Source organism: Falco punctatus (genome assembly GCF_963210335.1).
Source record: "Falco punctatus genome assembly, chromosome: 1".
Lineage (NCBI taxonomy): Eukaryota > Metazoa > Chordata > Aves > Falconiformes > Falconidae > Falco > Falco punctatus.
In genome coordinates this window covers 38,097,336-38,124,576 of record NC_137580.1, presented here as the reverse complement: position 1 = coordinate 38,124,576, position 27,241 = coordinate 38,097,336, and the positions used below count along the sequence as shown (strand labels likewise).

General features: G+C 54.8%; 2 protein-coding genes and 1 long non-coding RNA gene across 6 annotated transcripts in view; 2 read left to right on the top strand and 1 right to left on the bottom strand.

Annotated features, from left to right (window-relative positions):
• ZNF638 (zinc finger protein 638) overlaps nt 1-5,708 on the bottom strand; it is a 66,442-nt gene extending 60,734 nt beyond the window's left edge. The window contains exon 1 of the mRNA XM_080395661.1: nt 5,560-5,708. Coding sequence (XP_080251787.1) covers nt 5,560-5,654 — 95 coding nt within the window. The 5' untranslated portion in view covers nt 5,655-5,708. The remainder of the gene's footprint in view (nt 1-5,559) is intronic.
• The window catches only part of LOC308067269, a 139,221-nt gene extending 113,050 nt beyond the window's left edge, over nt 1-26,171 (top strand). Inside the window, exon 2 of the long non-coding RNA XR_013929507.1 lies at nt 25,854-26,171. This is a non-coding gene — a long non-coding RNA (uncharacterized lncRNA). The remainder of the gene's footprint in view (nt 1-25,853) is intronic.
• PAIP2B (poly(A) binding protein interacting protein 2B) lies at nt 771-26,171 on the top strand. 4 transcript variants are annotated; one of them, XM_080395826.1, is made up of 4 exons: nt 771-911; nt 17,374-17,528; nt 22,930-23,106; nt 24,047-26,171. In XM_080395826.1, the coding sequence occupies exons 2-4, from the start codon at nt 17,382-17,384 to the stop codon at nt 24,101-24,103; spliced, it is 381 nt and encodes a 126-aa protein (XP_080251952.1). In that variant the 5' UTR covers nt 771-911; nt 17,374-17,381; the 3' UTR covers nt 24,104-26,171. The 4 variants fall into 4 exon arrangements, with proteins under 4 accessions (XP_080251952.1, XP_080251949.1, XP_080251951.1 ...); XM_080395823.1 differs by lacking the exon at nt 771-911 and adding an exon at nt 6,969-7,111; XM_080395825.1 differs by lacking the exon at nt 771-911 and adding an exon at nt 10,474-10,758.
• Nucleotides 26,172-27,241: the final 1,070 nt, after the last annotated feature.

Here is a 27,241-nt window from a genome sequence, read left to right as displayed (position 1 = left end):
AATCCCAAAGTGCCTTCACCCCTTTAGCTCTTAGGCACGCTGCTCTGGGTCAAAATAAGAGCAGGTCCCCAAAAGAGACCTATAAATGGCCAAAGCACAAAACCTGCTGCAAGAATAACTCCAGGAGAGACCTGAGAGCCCAGCCCAATGCACAGGAGAGATGGGGCCGCAGTGGCAGGAACCTGAGTGCATTCTCCAGTGCTGGCCCTGAAGCTCACCATCAACCACCCTATATTTCACAAGGGGTGTGGTGGTGTGGGGAGAAAACTTCTAGGCTGTGGCCTGAAAGTGAGAAGAGAGGATTTTTCAGATCTGCAATCCACTTTTAGATCAGGTGGTCACCGAAACCTTGGGCCAGGACAGTTGCTGCGGGGGAGCAGGCACGTGTCATGCAAGGTGCCAGCTACATCTTGCAGAAGAGATGTAAATCATGGAGTCAGGAAGGAGCTGATGCAGCCAGCGTCTCCTTATGCAAAGGACTTCACTCAGGCAGGTTTTTGGCTGCTTGTCAAAATTATCTGGCTCCCAGCTGCTCTCCTATGCCCATCATATTGTCAAGCCTTCCCCAAAGTCTGTGTTTTCCATCCGATCTGGTCCTGCTCCAGGCTGACGGGTATTAATAGTCCTTTAGGCTGTGAACCCTGGGACCTGACTGGCAGCTGCAGAGCCCCACATACTCTTTGCCTGACACATCGGTATCTGGTGACTATCCCTGCTCCGCGTGACAGTGTGGGTTGTCTCAGCCCAGAGCCGGCTCTGGGAATGGATTGGATGCAATTAATTGCTTTTACATCATCAGATGTCCAGTCCCTCTGCCCAGTGTGTGGGGCTATGGGGGAGCAGTGGGAATTCAGGCACTTTCCCTGCAGAAGAGGCGTAGCAGGTCTGTGCTGCCCTCTGAAGCATCCTGGGTGAGTTGTTTTGTGATTACACCTTGTAGGAAAGATATGTCACACCCCCCAAAAAGGGGTGAGAGCCAGGGCTGGGGCTGGAGGAGTGGGAGAACCACAGCCCATACACAGTTGTGTTACAACTGGGTAAGTTTAGGCATCTTCTGTGCCACCATCGTTACGCAAGGGGGTACCCCTGTCAATTACAGCAATGAGGAGGTTGCCGTTAATGGATGCTGTGTACCTCGGAGCTGTGAAAGTCCCAGCTGACAGGAAGAGCCTGTGCTAAGGAGGACTGGACCTCCATCTGGTTTTCTGGCTCCTCATCTTGCCGTAGCTGTGGCTGGAGGTGCCTGTGCTGTGCATTCGGAAGAGCTGAGCATGGGATGATGCCTATCTGGATCCCACAGCCCCATTTTCCTCATCGCCCATGCAAGCAAGTCCCTGGGCTTCCTGGGAGAAGAGCCTGCAGACCCGGGGAGCATTGGGGCACCAAGACATCCCCTTCCTGCAGACTCCTCCACAGCTTCCTTGGGTCCCTGCACTCTCCCCACTGAGCAGAATCACCCAAAGGGCTATAAAAATTACCCCAGTTTCTTCTACCCCATAAAAAAACCCGCTTGCCCTCAAAGCACATCCTGTTTGACTGTAAGCAGGGGCTTAGCAGATGTTTTAAAAGCAGCTTAAAAAGGGCTCGAGCAGTGGCAGCACAGCCGAGTCCCTCTGTCAGGAGGTGTTTATGGATGCTGGAGATTCAGGGATGTGTTTGTCCAATGTGCTCCCCTTTGCAGTCGTGTGCCCCAGTCTGCAGCTGCTGTTCTGCAGGGCAGGAGCTGGGCTTTACTGGGGGAATGTTTCCTTCATGCTCTGCTGCCACATCCGTCTCCGCTGGAGCTGCTGGGCTGAGCTGAGAGCTTTCCCAGTGGATCCTGAACTGCCAGGCAGGCTCTCTGGGCTGGCTGCTATGAGGACTGGCTTCCCAGCCTGGCACGCAGGGCTTGAAATTACCACTTCCCGCCTGGGAATGCCCCTGAAGTTCCATTTTTACCATGACTCTACATCTACTCCCTATCTCCTGCCACAGATGCTCTGCTCAGTTTGGATGCTGAGCTTCAAAAAAAATCTTGGTGAGAGTGAATTTTAAAGCTCAGTTTAAATAGTGGTAAAGTAAGGCAAGGCCTGAGGAGGTGGGATGGACTCAAGTTTGCATCAGTACAGTGAGATGGTGAGCACACAGATGAAGTCACGGATATAAATGAGGCTGTCAGAATAAAATGAGATTATTGAGCTTGGCAAGATTAAAAAGCAGTTTCAGAGTAGGAGCAGCATCTTGCAGTGGCACAGAACTAGGCAGGGTGATCCTGTGGGGATCCCCCACTGCAGTGAGATCCCCTCCACTTCTTTCCACGTGGTTCCAAGGAGCAGGAATGAAATGGAGGAGAGAAGAGGGGTGCCCCCCCTGATAGAGTAGCAAAGTGTGCTGCCCTGTCCCTTCTCATGTCCAGCTCCTTGGTGGGTCCTTCTGGGTTCTGCCTGTGCAGGGGGATGGATGCAGGAGCAAAGCCCCTGGAGAAGCAGCAGCTCTGCCCACTGGTGCCAGGGCTGCTGGAAACCCCCATAAAACACCCTGTTATTCAGGCTCTGTTTCCTGCAAAGCTTGAGCGAGAGCAGACCCAGAAACCCCTCACTCTGCTGCATGCAGCATCCTTCACATTTGAATCCGCTGCTAACAGAGGATTGCCCCTCTGTTGCTACCCAGATTGGCTGGGGACACAGAGGAGCCACCATTGCCCGCTGCTTCTCCACTGTGGGATGGAACCCCTAGGCTTCACTTTCAGCCTGCCATTCCCAGCTGCACCCTCGACAGCCAAAGCTGTGGGGCTGGAGCAGGAGACGAGGGATGTGTCAAAGGACCTGCCCTCCCACAGTCACCTGGTTAATTTACTAATTCATCGGCAAGGCCTGATGAGGGTGACATTTTAGCGGCTGCAGCATGGAGTGGGCACAGGGAAGCTCACTGTGCTTTCCCCGCATTGTCCCCCAGGTGTGTGACAGCCCCTCGCCCCAGATGGCAGCCACCAGTCCCCGAGGACCACAGGGGCTCACACTGCGTGACACAGGCACTGAGGCTGTGAGGACAGCCTCCGGTCACCCACCCGTGCCTTCAAACAGCTCGCGGGCATGCCCGCAGCTCCAGAGGATGCTTTACGGATGGGTGAGCTGATGCACAGCTCCTCAGCTGGGGCACTGGGAGCTGGGGAGCTGGGAAGACTGGGAGCCCCAGTGCTGGCAGCCCCTGGCATGGTCACACCAGGCTTAAAAGTCACAGCGATTGATGTAGCTTGAAATTGCTGCAGGGCCACATCCTTCTCCTGCCTCAGCCCCTTCCTCTGCCTCCAAGGGCCACCCCTGAGCTGTGTTTAACATAGGGGACAGGACGAGGACCACAGGTTCATCAGCGTCCCCTCCGTGCCACCTCCCATGCATGCCCCCAGCCTGCTAGTTCCATGCCCCCCCCCCGTGTGACAGTGCTGGGGGGATCCCACAGGACCCTTGGTGCAGTTTGGGATCAGAGGGACATTTCTGGGTCTGGGGGGCATTGACAGGGTTTGGAATGACCAGCACACAGGAATTATGGGGGAAAAACAGACAATGTCCATGGCTCTCCCCTCCCAGTCCAAAGGGCTCCCCAGTTTCCTCCTCTGGCTCCAAAAAGGAGCCCAGAAAGGGCCTTTTAGGGGCTGCTTTGGTCACCAGTACCCCCAAAACTACGCAAATCCACCCCGAAGTGGTAGCAGGACAGCTGGGAAGGAGGGAGGGAAGGGCTGTGGAGGAGCACGTGGGCACAGATGGGGAGCTGTGGGCACAGGCTGGTGGGACCAGTGCTGGAGGATGGGGCTGGTTCCGTGCAGCGGGCAGGGGACGTGCAGCTCCGTGTCCCTGTTAGGGACAGAGCCGGGAGAGGGACGTGCAGCCCTGTGTCCCCATCCCCGCAGAGGCATCCCCGTGGCTGGGACCACATGCAGTGCCCAGCCACATGCAGTGCCCAGGGAGGCTATGTTTGACATTCCTCTGTCGGCGGCTGGGGCCGGGATGGTGTGTGACAGGCGCGTCGGTGGCATTTCCAAGCACTCAATGGTCTTCGGTGACCTTGTGGAGCTGCCCTTACCCGTTATCCGTCCCGTTAAGCCCACAGGACCTGGGGATGGAGCTGTGGGGAAAGTCATGACTGTTTTCCCAAAGTGACCCCCGCGGGAGCCACCAAAACACTGCCCGCAGCAGCTCGGGTCCTCGGCCTGCCTGTGTGCGGGAGCTCCAGGGGGTTCTTGCACCCCTAAACGCCTGAGGGGATGAGCAGCTGGGGGTCTAGGGGGCATCAACAGCAAATTCACTGGAGCTGTGGGACGGAATCCTGCTCGCAGCGCTGGGCTCTGGCATGTCTCCCATTACGGGCAGTAAGGACAAACATCCCCACAGCTCGGGGACATCCCTGCTGCCTCTCTGGGACCATTCCTGTCACTTCAGTTGCCCGGCAGGGCCTCCAGACCCCCACCAGCATCTCCCGCACCCCAAAACCCACATGGGCAAGACCCAATGCACCATCCTTTTGTGCCGGGAGGGGGGGGGATGCTCAGCACCTCCCTGGATCAGGCCCTTTGGCCACGGGCTATTTTTATCCTGTCTGGTGGCAGAGCCCAGCGTTCAGCCATACAAGGAGCCGCCAGCCATCCCAGGGAGGTAATTTGTCCCCGAGGTGCCACATTGCAGGTTGCCCAAGTGGACAGCAGCGACCGGGGAGGGAGGGATTGTCACCTCAGCCAAGCAACCCGCTCGTCTTACGTCCCACTCGCCTCTTGGGGACACCTTGTCCATCCGTCCCCCCATCAATACCCAGCCCCTGTTTCTCAGCTCACCCCAAATTAGCACCTGGTGATGAGCAGGTTCCTGATGGATGAGGGCATGCAGTTAGAAATAGCTCGCCACTCCGGCCATCAAGGGGAGTGTGGTGGCCATGGGGCTAGTGTGACCGTCTAGGTGCTGGGCTGGTGGACAAGGGGCGGGTGGGAACCTGGACCCCCTCCCCTCGTCCCCCAGCCCAGACGATTGTGGTTTGCCACATATCTGTGGCAGGGCTAAGTGACATGCCCAGGGACATCCTGGACACCAGTGGCAGAGACACTGGGACTTTGCCACCTGGGGAGGAGTGAGGGTCCCTGGACCATGCAGCATCCCACAATGGACCCTCAAACCATGTATCCCCTCCGGTGGAGCCTCCTGCCAGGGGGGCTTCTCACCTCCTGGAGGGCAAAGGGACCCCTCCAGGCTGCCCCCCCTTCCCCCCCCTGCCATTGCAAAATCCCAGCCCGGAGGGTGGAAGGAGTTTGGGGTCACCATGAAGAGTAGGAGGCAATTCTGGCTGACCCCCTTCTGCCAGGGGCGTCCCCACCGGGTGCACCCCCATCCCACAGGCTGCCGAGCCCCTCCCAGCTGTGCTCGAAACCCCATCCCAATGCCGGGGTGAGGGGCTGCTCCTCCCACCCAGCTCCTGCAGACCCCAGCGTAGGGGCTGGGGGCTGGGGGCACAGATGGATTTGGGGGGCACTGAGAGGCTGGAGAAAGGCTCAAACTCACCCGAGCGTGGACCACCCCCCGGGACCGTGGCACTCACCGTCGGAGCGGGTCAAGGGGCAGCGGGCCGGGGGCTGGGGGGCGCTGGGGGCCCCGCTTTCGGGGCGCGGAGCCCCCGCTGCCGTCCGCCGGCATCTCGGGGCCCCGGGGTACGGGTGGCCGCGGGCGCTCTCCGGCGCGGAGCCGCTCAGGGCTGGCAGCCGGCCCGGGCTCGTCACCGCCGGGGGGGCCGCCCGCCGGCCACGGGGACCGGGGGGCGTGGGGGGGGGGGGGGGGCGGCGCGGGGAGAGCCAGGGTGCACGTCTGGGGGTCCCCCAACACGGGGGGGCGGGGCTGGGTGTACCTCCCCTCGGGGTGTGTGTGTGTGTCCCATTGTGGGTGCGGGGTTCAGTGTTCCCACCCCTGTGCCCCCCTACTCTGGAGGTGCAGGGTTGGGTTCCCCCACACACCGAGGTGACCCCAAAACTGGAGGTAGGGGGCTGGGTGCCCCCCCTGCCCCAAGGTGCCACCAACACGGAGGTGCAAGCGGGGACCCCAGCACTGGGGATAGGGGGCTGGGTGTCCCCAATACCTAGGTGCCCCCAAAACCGAGGTGCAGGGCTGGGTGTCCCCCTACATCGAGGTGCCCCACCCTCGGTGCTCCCCCCACTGTGGGGGTGCGGGGCTGGGTGCCCCCCTGCACCGAGGTGTCCCCAAAACTGGGGTGCAGTGCTGGTGCCCCCCTATACCGAGATGCCCCCGCCCGGTGCTCCCCCCACTCTGCAGGTGCAGGGCTAGGTGCCCACACACACACCGAGGTGCCCCCAAAACGAGGGCTGCCAGCAGGGCCCTCCGGTACAGTGGATACGGCGCTGGGTGCCCCCAAAACAGGGGATGCAGGCGGGTCCCCCCACTCTGGAGTTGCAGGGCTGCCCCCCCTCCCTCGATACTGTGCCCCCCCACTGCAAGTTTGCGGCCCCCTCGTCCCACGCGCCCGCCACGTGACAGCAGTGCTCGGGGGAAACCCCCGCCCCCTCGGTGTGTTTACATCGACCCGCCAATCAGCCGCTCTCTAGCAGCACACCCGTGCGGCAGGGAGGGCGGTTTGTGCCGCCTCTCCCCATTGAGCGCTGCGCCCGCCAATCAGAACCTGAGCGAAGGGGCGGGCGATGTGGTTATTTACATCGCGTCTGGTCACGCCCACCCCGCCACGGTTCCAGCTCTGAGCGCTGCCCGTCTAACCCAACGTGGGCAACGCGTGCGCCCAGCCAATCCGACCCTTCGAGGTTAACCAATCCGGAGGCTAGGAGGTGGATCCGAGTCGCCAATCAGCCAGCGGTACAGTGGGTGGAACTAGAAGCTAGAGTGACAGTGGGATGGTTGAATAGCGACATGCTCGAGCGGCCTTTCTTCCAATCAAGCTCAGAGAGGAGAACGGGGGGGCGGGGACCTGCGGCGGCGCTGGCCAATGGGGCGAGACGGCTGCACTGGGCGTGTCCCCGGTACGCTGGGCGGGCTGTGGCGGCGGCGGCGGCGGCGGCGGCGGCAGCAGTGGCAGCCCGCGGAGCGGCACCGGCCTGGCCTGGCCCGGCCCGGCCCGGCCCGGCCCGCAGGTACAGCGGCCACAGGGGGCTCCGGGACCCGGTGCCCCAGGGGCTTCTCGGGAGGGGCTGTCGGGCCTCCGGTGGGTGCAGGCCAGGAAGGCCCCAGCGTGGCCCGGCCTGAGGTAAAGCCTCGCCGGGCGATGCTCGTAGGCCCTGGCCGTGCCTCGCAGTTCTACCGGCGCCACCCCAGGGCTCCGGTAGCCTTCGGTCGGGGAGCTGTGGGTTGTGCGGCCGCGCTCCGGCCTTGTGCCCGGCGGGGTGTCCTACAGTCGGCGGGGGACGGCCGCGGGGAGCAGAGCCGTGGGTCAGCCAGCATGGCTCGGATCTGGAGGCCGGCTGGCAGGCCCCACGATGTGCTGAGGGGAGCTTCCTTACCCCGGGACATGCAGGCCGTGTAGAGCCAAAGCAGGGGAGCCCGGGGCTGGGGCTGCCGGAGGAGCCTCTGACCCCGAGGGGGAGGCAGATGCAGGGGATGCCCAGGAGCCAGGTATTAGTCGTGCACCCCCGTCAGAGACCAGCAGAAGGCCCACCTAGCTGGTTTCACCAGTGCTGGGGCCCTGCCAGCCTCCAGCTGCGCGTTCTCCCAGCCCCTTGTCCTCTCCTGATCCCCTGGCACCCCTTGGGAGCAGGCTCCCCAAACAGCCCCCATGCTCCCCTCTGTATGGGCCAGGCCTTCAACCCGTGGGGTGGGGTGAGGGGAATGTGCCACCAGCCTGCTGACCCATGCTGTGGGGAGGGGATGCGTTCAGCAAAGCTGTGGGGGAGGGGAACCCACTCAGATCTGCTCCCACGGCATGATCTCTGCTCTGGCGGAGCATACAGGGGACAGGCACAGTGGTCCCGCACGCTGCCATCACTCTGGAGGGCTGCCTAACCTGGAGACAGGTGGCATGATGTGCTCTCTTTTCAGATTACAGTGACTGGAGGCTGGTTTCTTAACTTTGCCTAGAAAAACTAGTCCAGCTGGTGCCATGGAAGCTTGGGATGTGGCACACAGGTGGGTTTGGGCTGGGAGAAGGTTGCCCTCCCCGGCCTGGGCCAGCCTGCCTCTGCCATACAGGGGACAGGATACGGCACCAGCAAGCTCAGCATGGTGTAGCCAGCTCCTGGCTGCGCCCTTCAGGTATTTTGTTACGTGCTGGCTCTTCAGGTTTCAGTCTGGCATGCAGTGACAAGTCAGGTATTGCTACAGGAGCATCGCAGCCAGGTAGGGAAACTTCTCTCTGCGTCTAACGCAGTAACTGCTTGACAGGATGCACACTGGGCTGTGTCGCTTTGGGGTACAGTTGATCTGGATCCTTGTTCCTCTGTCAGCCTTGGCCATAGAGGCCGCAGAAAAGGCTGCATGAAGCTCCCAGTTGTGTTTATTCGGTTCCTAATAGCTTGAGACAAAAATATGTGTTATAATACTGCATTGAAAATGTCCACGTTTCCTTTCTGTGCGAAGTCTGCAGTTTTTCCCCCTGAAGAGCTCCTGGGTGGCAAGCTGAGGGGACAGCCCTTCTCCAGGCTGAGAAAGGAAGAGCCAGGCACGCGTGCACATTGTGTCTAAGATGCACATGTGTCCTTGCAGGATTCCCCATGTACTTAAGTGAGACTGGCAGAAAACGCCAGCTGTATGCAGGTGGACAGTGTATCCCAGGGCTCTTTTAGCCGGATCTGGACGCTGATATCCTCCTGCAAACTTTCAGGCTTTTGTTCTGGAAGTGAAGAGTCAAGGAGGGAAGTGGGCTTGTTCCCCTCCCTTGAAGCAGCAGTTTGTTTTCCCCTGTCAGGCGGCCTCTGTGAGCTGCAGTTTGAGGCGGGACAAGGAAGCAAGACCCTCAGCGGTTCACCTCTTGCCTGTTTATCCATCACTGCCAGGCTGGCCACAGCGCCCCAGGGACCGCAGCTGCGCAAGGACAGTGTCTGTCCCCGGAGCTGTCATCGTGCTGGCCCTTCCACCAGTGTTAATTTGATCCATGCCAGTGTTGTCAGCAACCAAAATCCAGGCTGCTGGAAGGCAGCTGCCAACCAGCCTGCCCAGTGCCTGCTCTTGTTTGGTGTTGACAGGGCGCATTTTGTCAGGTTTTGGGGGCCTGGAGAGCAAGGCCAAGCCCTGGCAGCTGCGACCACTCTACCGTGGTCCAGGAGCCAGCGTGGTCCAGCTGCCAAGGTGCAGACCTGAGCTCCCAAAACAAAGGTTGAATTGCCCCGTCTGCCTTAGCCCTCTTGGTCTCACCATGCTTTGCTTCCCCTGAGTCAGAGTGGTGTGGAGAGCAGGCATCTGGCCGGATCAGGCAAAGCTGGGGATGCAAGTACAGGGTATGCACTGTGAGGTGTCTGGAAAGGTCGGGCCTCCGGCACGAACAGACTTAAAGCTGCTCCTGCAAATCTGGAGAGCCCTCACAAAGCATGCAATTTGCTGCCCTGATCTCAGTTCCAGCTGCTGTTGCTGCAGAAATTGTACCGCTGGCTTTTTCTGCTCTCTGTTCTTCCTGCCCACAGGCAGGCAGGGAACACTGTCCCTGCTTTGCCCTGTGGATGTCCCTGTGTGGGGAGCTTGTGGTGTGTCTGTGAGAAGAGCATCTCCCAGCTCTGATAAAGTTTCCCCTCCCAGACCAAAAGCAGCCACAACTGCCCAGGGATCTGGAAGGTGCTGCTTGATGATGCTGTGTTTTGAAGTCTTTACAATTTCTGTTAATAATTCCCTTAAATTGCAGAATATTGCTGCTTGTGGGCTCATGTGTGGTGCTACTTGGCCGTATCGCTGCTGCAGTGTATTGCAGCGTTAATCTTGCTGAGCAGCAGGACCTGTTTGTGAGCTGTTGAGTGCTGAATGTGTTGTCTTTGCCTGAGATTAAAAGTAGCTCAATGAAGAGCAGTGTTTAGGATGAGTTTGAAATTAGGTTTCTAAGCATTTCTTGGACACAGCTCAAGAGTGGTGTTTGATGTTTCTGGTGATTTCAAAATGACAGGGTATCTGGTGGCACTTCATTTTGTGCCTGAGCAAAGTGGGGATTGTTCTTGTGGATGCAGATTAAAATAGCACAGTATGAGATTATCCCCCAGATCAGGGATGGAAATAGGAAGCAGTTTCTCAGCAACTGAGGTCTGAAAATGGAAAGCTCCACATCTGCTGCAGGCAGGGACTGTCACCCCCTGCAGCAGCCCAGCACCTGAGAGTAGTACCAGGAGTCCAGCCTAACCTTAGAAGTCCAGAATAACCTGGAAGATTTAACATCCTTTAATTACAATGGGTTGAGGACAGCAGGGAGCAGTGGGTGACTCCCCCAGGTCTGCAGCAGCTTGTCAGCTCAGTGCTTCAGCGTTGGTGGTAGGGAATAAAACCTGAAACGCCAGTATAATGGGAAGGAGAAGCCTGGGGAAAAAAAAAAAAAAACAAAACCAACAACTTGAAAGACGTCAGGGTGGTGATCGAGTGTGGGCTGGGCTGGAGATGGATTGCAGCCTAGCAGAAAAAGTCAAACCCAGTCAGGCCAGGTTCCCCAGTGAGACCCAGCTGGGAGCAGAGAGAGGGGAGCACCGCAAGTGCCATGCAGGGTATCTGGCAACGCTCATGGCTACTGGAAAAATCTACATGGCTGGGAGATAAAACGTGCAGCCTGGGACTCTGAAGTGCAGAGACCTTATCTGCAAACGGAGATTAGAGCAAGGTAATCTCTGCGTTCACTGTGCGGGGTACAGGTGGGCAGGAGGAGAGGCTGGTGCAAGGAGCAAGGGCGTTGCAGGTGGGGCTGAACCTGATCAACCTGTGGAGCACGAGCTGAAATAGGGGAATCTGGTCCCTTGGGAACTGAGGCTAACAAGTTGCCCTTCTCTTAATTGCTGTTTTGGAGGAGTTTGAGAGGTGGCCTGCAAAAACATCCAGCCCTCTCCTCCCCTCCTTGCCCAGCACTGCTTGGGCATGGATCAGTCCTGGGCTTCTAGTCAAGGACTTCATGCTCCAGTATGCCTCTTCTGTCTATGGGAAGCATTTCCGCACTGGTTGAGTGGAGGAGAGAAACAGTGGGTTTCTTTTTATGAATGCTCTAGAAGTTGAAATTGGAGTGGTGTTAAACCCAAGGTGCAGCTGGGGTGAGGATGCAGCACTACCCTCTCGCCTTCCCTCACAGTGACAGCCCTTGCAAACCTAGCTGTGCTCCTAAGCACTCGCAGGGCAGTCAGGAGGGAGAGGAGCCTTTAAAGTGCACAGAGAAAGAAGGGCTCATGGGTTTGTTGGCGATTTGTTTTTTCTGAAGTCTGAGCTGTGCTGGGTGCGTTTTCCTGCTGAACGACCAGCCCGTCTGCAAACACAATGATTCCCAAAGCTATTTATAGATATGGGAGCCCTGGCCGGCCAGCCTCCTCCATCACGTAAGCCGACGCTCCCCACCGAAGCAGCCTCCGCTGAGGTTTTGGCTCTGGCCACGCCAGCCTGTGAGGGTAAGGAGGACCATATGTCCATTGCCTTGAGCCAGGTGCGCAGCTGTGCTCGATTCTCTGTCTGGTGCTGACTTGTTAACCCTTTGGGGGCAAAGGGGAGGAACATGGATCATGCTATGCTTGGCATAAGAAAGGGGTGCTCTCATGGGGGCAGAAACCAGCCGGAAGTGGGACTCGCAAAGGTTCTTGCCTCCCAGGAGGTACTCAGTCCTGCCGTGACCAACCCTGGTTGGTTCTGCTGTGTGTTACCCTCCTGAGTTAGTTAAGGAGACAGTCTAACGGCCTGTTTCGAAGGAGTAGATAACCATATGTGTAATTCTGGGGTATCAAAGTGCATTATCCAGATTATTAATGAACTCTCCATGCCTTATGCTGCTCTGTTACAGGAGCCTGAAGCGTTCCTGCATGTACGCTCTTCTCCCAGGACAGTTCATTCCAACCATGGTGCAATCCCACTGTCTCCAGCCTCTTGTCCTTACCCCTTCCCACCTGACAGCCAGTGCTGCAGCCTGTGGACATGCAGCACTCTGCATGTGGCTCATTGCTGGAAAAAACACTTGCCTGCCAGATTAGCTTGCTTCCCTGCCACTCTGAGCGCATTGCCCTGTGTTATCTCTGTCTCTGCATCAAGTTCTCACCTCCTGTGCTCCTTTTGCAGCACAGTGGGTAGCTGCACCTGCTGTCCTGGTGCACTTGCTTCTCTCTTTCAGCCTTGTCTCCCTCAGAGTCAGCTGCCCCCTTTTATACCATGCTTGGGCGCTGCCTGCTCTAAGGAGTCCTTCCACACCTCCTGCAGAGCCAGTCCACAAAGTTTCTGCCCTTCTTGCATCAAATATCTCAACACGGTGACAAGGGGATGTTGCTCCACTTTGTAATTTCAAGGAGCAGAAGCCAAATGGGATGAGGCAGCCTGCCTGGCCTTGCAGCATCTGCTCTGAAGCAAGGGTAGCGCATCTCACACAGCACAACCCAACTGCCTCAGCAGGGTTTGCACCAGCGCAGGATCAGAGTGCAGCGGCAGAAATGCATGCAGACGGGTCAGGGAGGTGGGCACAGCAGCACAGGGGCGAAGGGATGTATCCACACAGAAATGTGGATCTTTCCTCAAAAAAAAAGTCCATCCCTTTTAGATGGTGTCAGCATTGGGATGGTGGTAATGTTTTGGCATCTTCCTGCATGAGCTGTGCTGATTAGTTTGTCCTTGGATGTCTCGGCCACTTGTGCTTAATTTGCCTCTGTGACTATTTCCAGGCTGATTGAGCCAGGATGGTCTGGTAGCCCCAGCTGGTCTCTGATCCTGTAAAGTCTGTAGCCTTGAAGCATCACCCAAGATACCAGATGGGGGCTGAATTTCTGTGTTCCCAGCTCATGTTATGTCCAGTACCTTTTGCAAAGGAAGCCTACCTTGCCAGGCTGCTGTTCCAGCTCCAGGCGAGTACAGGAGCATTGAGAACGATGGCGATGCTTGTAAAGACTAGCAGGGACCTCCCAGGCTTGCCTCCCTGCCTTGCAGGCAGCCCCACGGCGTAGCTCCTTGGGATTTGCTGTGCTCTGGATCAGGACGTGCAGCTCTCGGGAGGTAATTTGTGTGCTCTGGATGTGTTTTCAGAGCTCTCAGTCCCCAGGTTGAAGTTTACTTTTTTTTATATATATCTACCTAATTTTCCAGGGGAAAGGAGAAACAAATCCAAGCAGCCCTCACTGTAAGAGGGCAGGCTTTTTATTTATTTTAGTTTTAATGGGGAGCCACGGCTCAGAGCAGTAAGCCTGCTGCAGTGTCTCAGCAATATATCAAAATTACCCTGGCTCTGTGCATTCTTGGTAGAGCATCAACAGGCTGATGGTTACAGCACTGTTCCGGTGACTCAGATAAATAACACGCAGACCAAAACATACATTGAGCCTGGCTCGGTCAGACTGGAAAATACAGTCTTGGAAGCTGCTTTTCCAGGCAAGGATGGCCCTGTACAGCCAGGACTGCTGGCATGCTCCAGGCACCAGCTGATAGGGGAAAACCATGACCATGGGTCCTCTAGACCCAGCTGTGAAAAATGGGAGATAAAAACACACTTTGGTGGTGGTGGTGGTTCAGGGTTTTTTCCCCTTTTGTGTTTGGGCTACTGAAGTAGTACATCAGATAGGCTGTTCCTTTGCTGTACGTACCCCTGCCCTGGGTATCTGCTGCCCTTCACCCTGTACCAGCTAGCACTGGTGGGAGGTTTGGGTGCCTGTTGTCTTGTTGGATGAGTTTTTTCACCCAGGATATGTGCAGGCAGGACTTACCCTCCGGTAGGGACGAGCTGGCATGGCAGCTGGCTGTCCCAGTGCTGTGGGGCAGCCTGTCTCTCCTGCCTGCTGCTTGCTGCCTCATGTTTCTCCCAGCAAAGCGCAGGGGCTTCCCTCGACAGAAGGGCTCCTGTCTCCCTCTGTGATGCTTAAATGACTGTGCTGGCCTCTCTGAGCTCCCTTTTTGCTTGGGGCCGTTCAGAAACCTCTGGCTCTGGAGGTGGGGGATGGCTGTGGGTGAGGACTGTGGGATGGCTCGGGAAGCTTTGGGATGGCTTAAATCTAACAAAAGAGTGTGGCAGGGAAATGTGTGCAATAACCACAGTGAAACAACTTCCATGCAGTGAATGTGGGGGATTCTGAGTCTGCTGAGAGGGGCTGGGAATGGGGCTTTGGACACCTGTGTGTTAAAAAAAAAAATAAAAGAAGGAAAAAAGAAAAAAGAAACAAACAAAAATGGTCCTGTTGGTGATAAACAAGTAGCATTGACACTGATGTGGAGGTACAAACACTTCCCATGCTCCGATTTTGGTGAGCAGTAGGTCTGTTTACACAGCCTGGGGACCATAGCAGATGTGCCCAGGGCTGCCAGCATCAGGGGCCCTTCCTGGAGTCCCAGTTCTCCGTCTGCAGGGGATGGTGAAGCTGAAATCGGGAAGGCAAGCTCAGCCATCATCCCCAGACCCTGCCTGCCCCATGGCAGCAGCTGGGGACGTGGGAGCCCTTCAGTTTGCTCCAGGTGCTGGAGTGGGATGTGTGGATGGCCAAAGGGCTGCAGGCACCATGCAGACGTTGGGGTGCTGGTGGTGCTCTGGGCTGCCCTGCTGTTATGGTCTGTTTGTGTTGAGAGCTGCTGCCTTCGCAGCTTCTTGTATGCCTGAAAAACCTGTCCTGCTGACGGGAGCTGCGATGAAAGTCCTGCTGCTGTGTTATAAACCTGGAAGGGAAACTAGACACAAGCCATCCTTTCATGTCTCTGCTCCCAAACCACAGCACACCGCCCTCCTCTGCCTCTCCTCCTCCCGTGGCACCCATAGCTCCCCACAGCCATGCCATGGGTCCTGGGTCACCCAGGCCAAGTGTTCATGGAAAAAACCCTTTGCTGTTCAGAAAGAGCTGCAAAGCTGTGCTGAGAGCTGGCACCACAGGAGCAAGGTCTCTTTGCAGCCAGATTAGTAAGGAGTGTGCTTGTGGGAGTCTTGAGGAGGGAGGGGAGAGTTTTTTCTTTCTTTTTGTAATTTAAAAAATAACATAAACCATAAAATTAAACATTGCAAAAAATTTCCCTCTTTTGTCATGCTGCTTCTCTAGCTAAACTGTTGTCTGCAGCGGCTGGTACAGAGCTGCTGGACCAGCACAGGCACCTCGCTTCGTCTCTTTGACAGCGACCGCCTGACATAGGGTGACAGAACGACATTTGGCTCTACCCAGCACCCATCCTGCCTGTCTGTGCAGAGGACCTGGCTCTGGACGCTGTACGTAAGCTGTGAACCCCGCCAGCTCCTCAGAACTCGTGTGTCCTTGGGCTCTGGGCTCTGCCTGTGCAGACATCTGCGCTGGCGGCGAGACAAGCAGGGAGGGAGGGAGAGAGCTCCCCCGTCCAAACCTTTCGTGCATTTTTGCTTGCTTTGCAGCTCTGTTCCCCTTCCCGCCTGCCCTGTGACTGTCTCTTGCCAGACTTGAGCTGTCTGTCGTCAATAAGTCTCGTTGATCCTGGGAGAGCCGCCGTGTTGGCTTTGGCATGGTTGAAGTTTCTGTGCTCGATTCAGAACCTTTCTTGCTTCTCTGCAGATAACAAAGGCTGCTTCATTATGGCGTGGTGCTGTGTCCCGAGGCTGCAGGCAGCCTGAGGGCCTTGCAGCTCTTTCTTTTCCCCTTTTTCCCCTTTTTCCTTTGCCGAGAAGCAGCCATGTTAAAGCTGTGCTGCTCTCGGGGACCCAAGAGGATCAGCATGCCAGGGCTGCACACCTTTGTTGTTGGTGGAGATGCTTTTCAGAGACTGACATGCAATGGCTGTTGTGTATTTGTCTGTGCTTTGGATTCCTCCTGAAAGTGAGAATAATCTGCGTGGCGTCTAGAGCAGGCTGCATTTATCGAGTAATGTGGAATCCCCACTTCCAGGTGATCGGAGCGGCTGCTGGGCTGCAGATCTGACAGCAGCTATGACCTGTATGGAGGCAGAAAAGACCAGGCTCCAGTGGGGTCATTGCTTGCTCCCACAGCCTTGTAGGGGGGCTCATGGAGACTCTGAGAGGTCGTTTAATTTGTCTTTGTGTTCCTAAAGTTGGATTAGGCATCCGTGGTGCCCATCAGTAACTGTTCCCTGAAACTTTCAGGAAGAGGCTTGCCCCCTTGCAAAGGGCGTTATTTCCCGTTGTCACTAGTGGCCTCTGCAACCTCACCCCTCCTCCAAATCCAATTTTTAGTGCCACAAAAACTGAGCACCCTTCTGTACCCACAAAACAAAAGACTGATTTTTTTTCTGCAGCTTCCATCTGTACATAAAGAGTTGTTGTGTGGGGCTCCCTCCTGTCATCCTCCTTGAGACCAAACCAACCTGCTTCTGCCAGTCACCCCCAGAAATTGTGTTTTCCAGCCCCTGCTTGTGCAGGGTGCTCTCCAGTTCATCGCTGTGCCCCAGTGCTGTGCTGGAGCTGGATGCAGCTCAGCTCCAGATAAAGCCTTTACCAGGGGAGAGTAAAACATACAGCTAGGATGTCATTACGTGATCTTTGGATGTTTTCCAGCAGAGTTGTGCTGGCCTTACTCTGTGGTTTGCTATTCTGTAGGATTTTGCTATTGAATTATTGTCTCATTTGTCTGTCTGTCTGTCCTTTCCTCCATCTGTTCCTGGGAGCCTTTTGGAAATTGAGATTTGGGATTCTGTAAGGTTTGTCTAGCTTCAAGCCACGCTACTGGGACTCTGAATGCCTGCTTTAGAAACAGGCAGCCTTCATGTCGCAAACCAACAGGCTTTTGCAAAATGCCATCTAAAAATAAATTATGGCAGACAAAGGGACACGAGCTGGTGTGCATATGCTCTGCCAAAAATTTCAGCATTTTAGGGTAGGAGGCAATCTGCTTCTGTGGTATTGGTATGTTGACTGTAGTGATAACCCAGCTGTGGTCTTCTGGTGTATTTTGTGGCAGATTTAAAATAAATGTGATAGATGGACGAGGTTTAAGGTACCTGATGCCTTTCCAAACCCTGTTCACAGCTTCTCCAGGAGTTGCTGGTCAGGTCACCCCTTGCTCTAAGTCCAGACCAAGTATGTTCAGGCTATCCTTGATTGGTCAAAACCATGAAAAATAAGTGCTGCCACTGCCAGGGAGGTTTAGTGCTGCTTCTAGTGCTTTTGAGGAGGGGAGGGGAGTCATAAATAGTGCTGTGCCTTGATAAAAGCAGCCTGGAAGCATCAGGTTCTTGTGCTGGAAGCCTCAGTTGTCACCCATCAGCACCGCCAGTGGCAAGTGCCCATATGGGAGCTGGGGGGGCTGGGGTGAGCTGGGGGGCACGGAGGTCCCCAGTGGCTCCCTCAACCCTATGTTTTTCTTCCCAGAGTCAATAATGATGAATGGCTCCGACCTCGCCAGTACGACGGCATCCAGTCCCAAATCCAAAGAGGACCAAGTAGTTAATGGCCACGATGAAAAGGAAAACAACCCCTTTGCAGAATACATGTGGATGGAGAATGAAGAAGACTTTAACAGACAGGTAAGACTGGGAGGGTGGTTGCCAGCTCTGTGTTTCTGTAGCTAAAATTGAGGTGAGGGAAAATTTTCCTTTGATGGGCACCCTGAAGTGTGAGTCACAGCCTGTGTGGGCCCTGTGGCTCAAGGGGAGAGTCATCCTGTTTATATTGGATCTGCCTGTAAGGCCGTGGGGAAAAAAACACCTCACGATGCCTTTGACCCTCTCAGATCTTTCTCAGAGGGGTGGTGACAGCACCATCATTTTCTGTGCTTTGCTGCAGTAACAGAGACCTTCCCTTTCTGCACGTTCAGCTGGAGGGCAGAGGACCAGCATAAAAAACAGTGCTCAAAATTGGAGAGCATTTGTAGTTTGGCTATCTCAGCAATGAGTTCCTGCAGTTAGTACTTCTCATTTCGGGTGGAAGTCTCCATTTCAGTGAAATGGTCCCAAACACACTTGGAGCAGCCAGACCACTTGGTTGGAGCCTTGGCCACTAGATGCTGTGTCTGTAATGGCCAGCTAAGCTTTTGAGAGTTTCTAGTAGATTGTAGTGTGACTTGAACAGCCTTTGCTTGTGGAATAACGATGCAGCCCTGTGAGCTGGAGCAGGGCAAGCAGCCGCATAACATCCTCATGCTTCTGCTTTGGATCTTCAAATGCCAGGGCAGCAGGAGGCAGCAGGGAATAACTTGCTGGAGGCTCACTGGTCCCTTCTGCCATCACCCCAGTAGCTGGAGACAAGTCAGACACCTCAAACTGGGTGAGGAAGGAGCCCACCCCTTCAGCTGGCTGAGCTCTGCTACAGGCAGAAGCCCTGAACCTTCCTGAATGCATGTGCCCTCCCTAAAACATCCCCGTGAGTGTGGCCAAGCACCGGATTCCCATCACCAGGGTGTCAGGAGGCTGGCAGGGAAGCACCTCTGGAGCTGCGGGCAGGCTGGGCAGAGGGGTTTCATGTCCCCACCACACCCCTGGTCACCAAAGGAGGATTTCATCAGCTTTACTGGTGTTCTCAGCAAAAAATCTCCATATGGTAATACTTCAGTCTTGTTCCCACAGGAGGAAACTGCAACCACTCACTGACAGTAACTCCTGGTGAGTGTGCAGCAGCCTTGTGTCGCCCATCACGTTAGCAATTGTTAGCAGGCTGTGACTCAAGGCTTTTGTTTTATTTAATGACGCGATTAGGCAGCAGCTGGTCCCCACTAGCAGCTTTGATGATGGAAATGTGCGAGATTAATTAGTTAATGTTTGTAAAGTGCTGTGTGGTGGTTTAGGACTGTCATGGTTTAACCCTGGCCGGCAACCAAGTACCATGCAGCTGCTTGCTTACTCCCCCCACAGTGGGATGAGAGAGAGGATCCGAAGAGTGAGAAAACTCAAGGGCTGAGATAAAGACAGTTTAATAGGTAAAGCAAAAGCCATGTGTGAAAGCAAAGCAAAGCAAAACAAGAAATTAATTTGCCACTTCCCATGGGCAGGCAGGTGTTCAGACATCTCCAGGAAAGCAGGGCTCCATTACACGTTATGGTTAGTTGGGTAGACAAATGCCATAATGCCAAATATCCCTCCCTCCTCCTCCTTCCCTCAGCTTTATATATACTCAGCATGACATCATATGGTACAGAATATCCCTTTGGCCAGTTTGGGTCAGCTGTCCTGGCTGTGTCCCCTCCAATTTCTTGTGCCCAGCCCTCTTTCTGGCAGGGCATGAGAAACTGAAAAGCCCTTGACTTAGTATAAATGTTACCCAGGAACAACCAAACCCATCAGTGTGCTATTGACATTGTTCTTGCACCAAATCCAAAACACAGCACTGCACCAGCTACTGAGAAGAAAATTAACTCTGTCCCAGCCAAAACCAGGACAGCTGTGTTGATTAAAAGCCTGATGAAGGCAAAGTGCAAAGCAAACCATACTGCAGCTCCATACCAGAGGGAGCATCCTGGGGTGGAGCAGCAGGGTGGAGGAAAGCATGCGCAGGCAGAGGGAGATGGAGGAGGCAGGAAAACTGAGCCAAGGCCTCAGGGCTTCCCTGTATTGGGCTCTGTGTTTCTGAGATACTTGCCGATGCTCTCCTGGTCTGCCAGCCCTCACTCCTGCACTTCCAAACCCTTAGCGATGCCCTGGGAGCTCAGCCCTTCGTCCAGCTTCTGGTGAAATGCTACTAGGGGGAGAATGGTTTGTACAGAAGCTGGAGTCACTCTTCGAGGGCTTTGAAATCCCTGTGTCTGCTGGTGGGGCACCAGCCAGGGTAGGAAGAGCTATCCTGCACCGGGATCTTTGTCAGTCAGAAGGCAGCACTCCTGGAAGGAGCGTCCTTGGGCTGGCATGGGATCTTGTGGGGCTCGGCTTAGGATGCCATACCTCATGCCTTTCGGCTGCTCTATTGTGCTCCCTGGCTGGAGTTGCTTCTGAGTGCCCCCAGGAAAGGATGAGATGGCAGTGATGGGGCCACAGTGGGGGACAGCAGGCAAGTCCCTTTCAGTGGCGATGGTGCCTTCTGCAGGCTTTCCATCTGTGCACCATGTTAAAGGAGAAATTCACAGAGATGTGGGTACCCTTAGGCTTGCTTTAATCACAACTCAGAGCTGGGCCACCACCTCAGTGAGCAGCAGAGAACAAAGGGATACAGCACAGCTTATATACACTTACCAAATCGTTAGTCAATATCTGAAGTTTCCTTTGGTCTTGTCAGTTCTGCGAATCCATCACCTGACTCTGTCCCCGTTGATTCATCTAATCGGTTCCAGTCTCTGCCTGCTTTAACTCACACAATCCTTCAAGCAGACTTAGTTCTGAACAAGCAATTCCTATTCACGTAAGCTGATTTTTTTCGTAGAAACACCTGTGTTTCTGAGAGCACCTGTGTATGCAATTGATCATCTATTGTTTCTCTATTCTCCTACTGATTATCTTGACTAAGTTTTAAACCAGCCTTGGATTAGGGTTATACAAGGAATGAGGCCTGGTTCTGCCATTTAGCAGCTTCAGCACTTTAAAGTTCTTAATTCAAAATACATTTTCTTTAACACCCCAGTGGCTTGGGGCTGCTGTAAGATCTGGGGCTGAATCCTCCTCCAGACCCACTGGCTCTTCGTTCTTCCTCAGCTTTCTGAAGCCGTGCTGCTTCCTTGTCTCCTCCACAAAGGTTTTCTGCCATCCAGGCCCTGAGCAAGGAGAGCAGGCAGGTGTTTTCAGAAACCCATGAGTTTCTTGGCATGGTCCTCCCCTATTTATGCTAGTGACATTCCTTTTCCCACGGAGCCAGCATGTCCCAGAGGGCAAAAAGGGAGTGGTGGGCTGTTGTGGTGAGAAGAAACTCTGCTGGCAGCAGGTGAGGTTGGTGCAGAAGGACCTAGGGCAGGAGGTGACAGAACTGCATTAAATACCATAGGAAGCTCAAGAAGAGCCCTGAGAAAATACTAAACCCTTTCTCTCCTGGTTCAGGCTGTCACAATGCAGTCCAAAGGAGTTGATGGTTTCTGGCTAGAGGGGTAGCAGGCAGGTACAGGTGTGAGCATGTCCAGGATCTCTCCCTCCCTATTCCCTGGTCCAGGATCGATGTTGTCACCACATCCTTAGCTGGCAGCTAGTGCTGGCATTGGGCCCAATGGCCTGTTGCATGCATCATAAAGGCTTTGGTGTGGGAAGGGGAACAAGGTGCCACTGGGCTGCAGTTAGAGTATGGCCAGCAGTGCCGAGACTCAGAGGAGAGGGAATATTCACCTGGGTTTGAATGTTGCAAGATGCACAAGGCTCTGGGCTTGCTCCATCGGTGTCCAGTAGAAGTACAGGATCCCAGGGTAGTCATCGTCACCTGCCAGTGCGAGCCAGAGGTCCTGAGGTGTTTTTCTTTTAATATCCTGTTTTCATGTGCTAGCGCCAGCATGTAGTTTCAAGGACAGCCTCTGGAAACCCAGCTGAGGATAGCAATGGCATGTTTTGCTGGTGGTAAAGGGAATTTTCCCCTGGCCGGACCCAGTTTCCAAGGCTAGTGGCGAGAAGCTCTCCATTAGCTGAGGCTAGAGACAGGGTCCAAGGTTTGGTTGCTGTGAGAGAGCTTTTAACAGTCCTCGCAAGGAGTTTTCCCAGCTGTGATTTAAAGTGTAACAGGGACTGGCTGTGAAGAACCTGGAAGTTGTTAACCTGGTAAACCCACAGTGCTTACCTTCACAAGCTGTTTGTGACAGTCTCTGTAAATTCCATGGTGGGGCAGAGGGACCCCAGGAGCCCACTGCCATTCGCAGGTCAGGGGCTGCAGCACCAGCACGGTGGGTTGCAGAGCTCCTCTTCATCCCCCTCTCCCAGGAAGACAGCTTTGATTGTAGTTTCAGGTTTCTTGTAAAATGGAAGTGTTTTTAAGCTTTTCAGAGTGTTTTGCAGTTCATGGATTCACTCAGCCCTCTTGGACTCAGTAACAGCTGCTCAGTCATGCTGTTTTCTGGCTGTCGCCCCATCTGCTCATTTTCTGGCAACCACGTGCCTGTTTAGCAGGCGGACAGCAGCTGCCCAGCTCCCTGCCTTGCTTGCTTTGCTTGAGTCAGCATCCAGAGAAAACCAGCTTGGAAGATGGCAGCAACTGGTTAATGCAACGCAGTGGTGGTACAGACCCACTTGAGGTTCAGGATGGGACCCCCAGACCCCCTCCTGCCTGTCTCTCCTGCTTCGATTTGCTTGCACACCCCTGCATGAGCAGCTCTGGAAGCCCAAGCCAGGTCCCGTGGCTTTCCTCGGCCTTGGGAGTTTTCTTGCAGTGGAGATGGCGTCATCCATGGTGCACTTAACAGGAGCCGACTGCCACCCTGCATCAGTGCTTGCAGAGCACCGGTCTGCCAAGGAGGCTGAGCAGAGCCGGTTTAATGAACCAGAGAAGCACAGGAAGCAAGAAAGGCTGGCAGAGCTACAGCATTGCTCCATAGCAGGGGATCCGCACAACACCACACACCTCTAGTACTGTTTCCCAGCTGTGATTTTTATATTGGCCATCCCATCGGTTTTGCAGCAAGCTCTGCTAGAGCCTGGCAGCCTGAAATCCCATGCATGTGTTGATGCATCTGGATATCCCCTAAATCTTATCCTGTTCCCTTCTGGATTCACCTGGTGACGTGTGCTTGCAGACTGCATCTCCCTGGCAGTCTGCAGCGGCCAGGAAGCGATGTCTGAGTGCGGCTTTGTTCCACTCAAAAGGTGCCAGCTTCTGTGCTCTTGCACTGCCTGGGGCTGGCTACAGGCAAGTCAACAAAGCCGTGTTCATTTAGGTTTAAAATACAGCTCTGGCTGTCGTGTGATGTTTCTGAGGCATAGGCAGATGCCAAGGTGAGGTAGGCACATTGCAGACTTTTTTACCAGGTGGGGACAGTGCATGGAAAACACCCAAGATGTGTCGGTGTGCCTGTGACTAACGGGTCTCTTTGGACAGGTGGAGGAGGAGCTGCAGGAGCAGGAGTTCCTCGACCGCTGTTTCCAGGAGATGCTGGAGGAAGAAGACCAGGACTGGTTCATTCCATCTCGTGACCTGCCCCAGGGCATGGGGCAGCTGCAGCAGCAGCTCAACGGGCTCTCCGTTGGCGATGGCCACAGTTCAGAGGACATTCTGGTAAGGACTTCGGGAGGATGTGCTGCAAGGCCAGGTGAAGAGCAGACAGTCCTGTCCTGGGAAGGGGGGTGGATTTCCTTGGCGGGGTTCCTGAGTGGCAGTGGGGCGTCGATGCGAGAACTGGTGACAACACACCGGTGACGATGCATTGGAGTTTTCAGCAAGGATTTTGTTTAAGCTGCATATCATAAAGAGAAATAGCCAGCTTTGCAGAACTTTCTCTCCGGAAGTCGTGGGTGGGGCTGCCACTTGCATGTGAGCTGGGCTCTGGTTCCCAGAGCAAGCTGGGACCTTTCTTGCTGTTTTGGACAGAGCTGGAATGTCATGGCAGGCTGGTGAGGTACAGGAGGAGTACCCAGGCCTGCTGCAGGGGTGCTGAGCGCCCCAAGCCTGTATCGATTGATTTAGAGGGGTGAAAACCTGCAGGGTGGCTGGAAGAGCAGCAGTGTTAAGGCAATGCCTGTTTTCATCCCTGAAGGCAGGAGCGTGCTGCAGGGCTGTATGGACCAGCACAACGGGGATTGTTCTGGCCCAGCGTTGCTGACCATGCTCAGACTGAGCTGCTTTACCTCCCTGCTGTACCGTGGAGGGGGATAAAACAGCCGCTTGCACCTCACAGCACGTCCACCAGCAGCCCTGTGCTGACACAAGAACAGGGAGAGACAGAAACGGCAGATTCCCCCCCCAAAAAAAAAACAGTCTGGGAGCAGATACTTTTGAGCCAGCACTTGTTCAACACCATCTTGGGTGCCTGCAAGGACACGAGCGCCAGGGCAGATGCTTTGCACATGTGAACAGCCTCCATCCTCCTTGGCAAGTGGCTGTCAGGACGGGGCACCTTCGGGGCGTGGGTCTGTGGGGCGATGCTTGGTGGGGAGGTGCCAGCATCTGGACTGCTGATGGGTGCACACACACACACCCCTTCCCTCTTCTCTTCCAGAGCAAAAGCACCTTGAATCCAGATGCCAAGGAGTTTGTACCCGGCGTGAAGTACTGACCATCAAGGCAGGCTTTGGAAAGACTGTGCCCCTACTCTGGGGGAAGGTGGCGGGGGGGAAGGAGGGAGGGGATCAGCCCCCAGCTGGACTCTGTGCTGTAACAGAGTTGCTGCAATGTGGCGAAATCTTGCTCTACGCTTCAAGTACCTTTTTTTTTTTTTTCCTTCTTCTTTATTTGTGTCTTTTAAACTCTTCCTTTGTGTTGTCTGTCACCTTTTTTTGGCAGTTTTTGCTTTCTAGGACTTGTGGCCCTTAGGTCTGTCTTGAGGTCCAGCACTCCCCCTGCTTCAGAGGCCCGTTTCAATGTGTGCTTCAAGCCTGCTAGTGGAAAAGTCATGTTTTCTTGTTTAAGTAGGATTTGTAGGGATCCCCCTGCCTGCCTGCTCCCTCCCCAGAGGCAGCAAGCCTGGGCCAGGAGCTGCACTGGCTTTCCTTGTTTCTGTTAAACAGGATTTCTTTCACTAAAGGAAAGGTGAAGTGTAACAAGACTGTAAACCCTAAATTCCTCCAAGCAGCAGCCTGCCCAGCTCTCTGATAGGTGCTGAGCACTAACTCATATGCTTCTCTTCTGGTAGATAGAGTCCTGCCTGCTTAATTGGTTGCAGGAGCTCTTAGGGGAGACCAGACTCGTCAGACATCATCCCAGCCATCCATCCCAAGGGAAGGGCTGCTCCTACAAAACACGTTTTCTCCTTAAATAATTTTTACACACCACCACCCCCACAACTCTTGAACTTATCCAGCACTATGTGCTATGGCTCTGAAGCATCTGTACCTTCATTTCTCATTTAAATAAATCCAAGCAAAACTGAATAGAGTCGTTCTCAGCAGAGTGGAGTGATAAGGAGTTGGTGTCAAGCAGCCTCCCTGGGAGAGGAGAAGGATCCTCTGTCAAGATGAGTCTGACCCCTGAGGAGCACCCGAAGACTTAGACTGAGAAGGGTGTTTTTGGGAGGTGACGAGCAGTGTCTTTGTGCTGGTCCCCACAGTCCCCTTTGCCGAGGCTCTGGTGGGGGGTGGCATTCCAGGCAGAGCCACTGGAGTGGCTGTGGGCAGGATCTGTGCCTTCATAGGGTGAACTTGCTCTTGAGGACCTCCTTCCCCATTGGCAGGAGCTGGCTGGGCTTCAGCGCTCTAAACCACAGCCCTGGGCGCTTCTGGTATCTAGTATTTAAAGTCCTGTGCTTCCATGGGCTCCTTTGGAGAGCCAGCATCAGAAATCTGAATCCAGAGAAAGGAGCGTCTCGGTGAGGGGCACAGCCTAACGATTAAAATAGTTACTGGCTTTAGTAACGTGGATGGGAGCTTTTGCTCATCCGTGTAAATCTCACCTCCCAGGTACTGTTACTTCCAGTATTCCTTTTACTTAAATGGAGTAGTTAATGGAGTGGGATTACAGATCCCTGAGGGGTTTGCAGAGATGGAAGCTAATGGCCACTCAATGGTCTGACTCCATTAGCTCAGCACAGCGAAGCCAGTGGCCGCAACTTCTGCTGCTGGAGCCCATCAGTGAGCCCAGCAGGAGGGCCCGGGGTCTGTGGACCACAAACACTGAGGGAGGTTTGAGCTGATTTCTCAGCTGCTTGCCGTACAGTGCGCTCCGTACTTCACCAGATCTCCCGTCTTAAAACCAGCGCTAAACCCTGATGCTACCGCAGCTGGAGCTGGCAACCTGTTGAAGATTTCTTTCTGAATAGGTGCCCATCTTAAATACTGCTGCCCAGAGGTGGTGGGGTGGTTTGGGTTGAGTTTCTCCTGTTGTCCGGTACAGCCTGTGCCTTCAGCACCTGCACAGTTGCTTCCAGCTGTCGGAGGCTCCGTCCGCTATGTGGCTGGAGCTCAGGCTGTGCCTGGGGCTTTGCAGGACATAACCCAGGGTGTGGGGAAGGGCAGCTGTATGCTGAGCAAACTTCTTTTGTAGTGGTAGTGCAGTTTTCCCCCATCCCTTTCTCTGGTTTCTATTTGATTTCTTACTAAAAAAACCAAAACCCAAACCCAAACCCACCCTCTGACATGCTGTAAATTTCAGACAATGCATTATTAAAAATAAACTTTTTTTGGAACTGAGTGGTGCAGAAGCCTTGCCTGGAGAAGGAGTAAGGTCTCCATTCAACACCAGCCCCACCTGATGACTTGGTCCTGGCAGGAGGCTCCCTGCCGTGCAAGCAGAGATCCCTGCACGTGAGGTTTGGGTGTGTGCCTCTGATTTTCTTTGCTTCAACCAAGGTCAGAGGTGGTTTGAAGTTCCTAGAGGATTTACCTCCTTCCCAGCTGTGGGGCCGTGGGAGTGCTGGCTTCCAGCATCCTCTGCCAGAGGCTGGGGCTCTGCTGGGCAGAGCCTGAAATAGCTGGAGGAAGAAACAGCTCCAGTTTATGTGTGGTCAGGACCTTGGCACTGAGAAAATAAAACTAAAAAAAAAAAAAAAATGTTGCAGGCCAGAGGAGACAATTCCCAGCATCGATGCCCTGGATGGAGGCTGCTGCTGCTGCTTCTTTCCCCAGCTGGACACAGAGTAATGCAAACCACCAGGCCCACGGCTTCATCCTGCTGCTGAATGAGGACGTTGGTTGAGGAAGAGCCTTGCTGGGACGTGGAGCCAGGCACAGAGCAGCCCGGCGTGGCTGGGTGACCCTGCAGGATCGGCTCCACTTCACCTGTCCCAGTGCTTCCCATCCCAGTGATTCCTTCCAGGAAGAGTCAGCCTTCGGGTTTGTGCTTCAGGTTGCACACAGCCCCTCGCTGTTTATTTCAAACAAAAAGAAACACAAAGGGGGTTCTCTCTTTTTTTTTTCTTTTTCTTTTCTTTTCTTTTTCTTTTTAAATGAAGACCAGCCCAGCCCCAGCCTTCCCCTTTGCCAGGACCACTGTTTGCTGTTAGCACCCAGCAGCACCGAGTCCTTCCTGCTGCTTGCCAGACGCCAGCATCACTCCTTTCACCCCATCGCTCTAGTCCCTGCACCTCACTCCCTTTGTGCACCCTGGGTATTCAAGCCCAAAGGCGCCCTCCTTCCTCTTACTCATCCTCCCCAGCAGCTCCCCTCTCCCGTTCTGCTGGGGCCCGGCTGCCCCCTGAGCACCAGGACCCTCTCCCTGCTTGTGCCACAGGCATGGGCAGGACCCCGGGGCTGTGGCCACC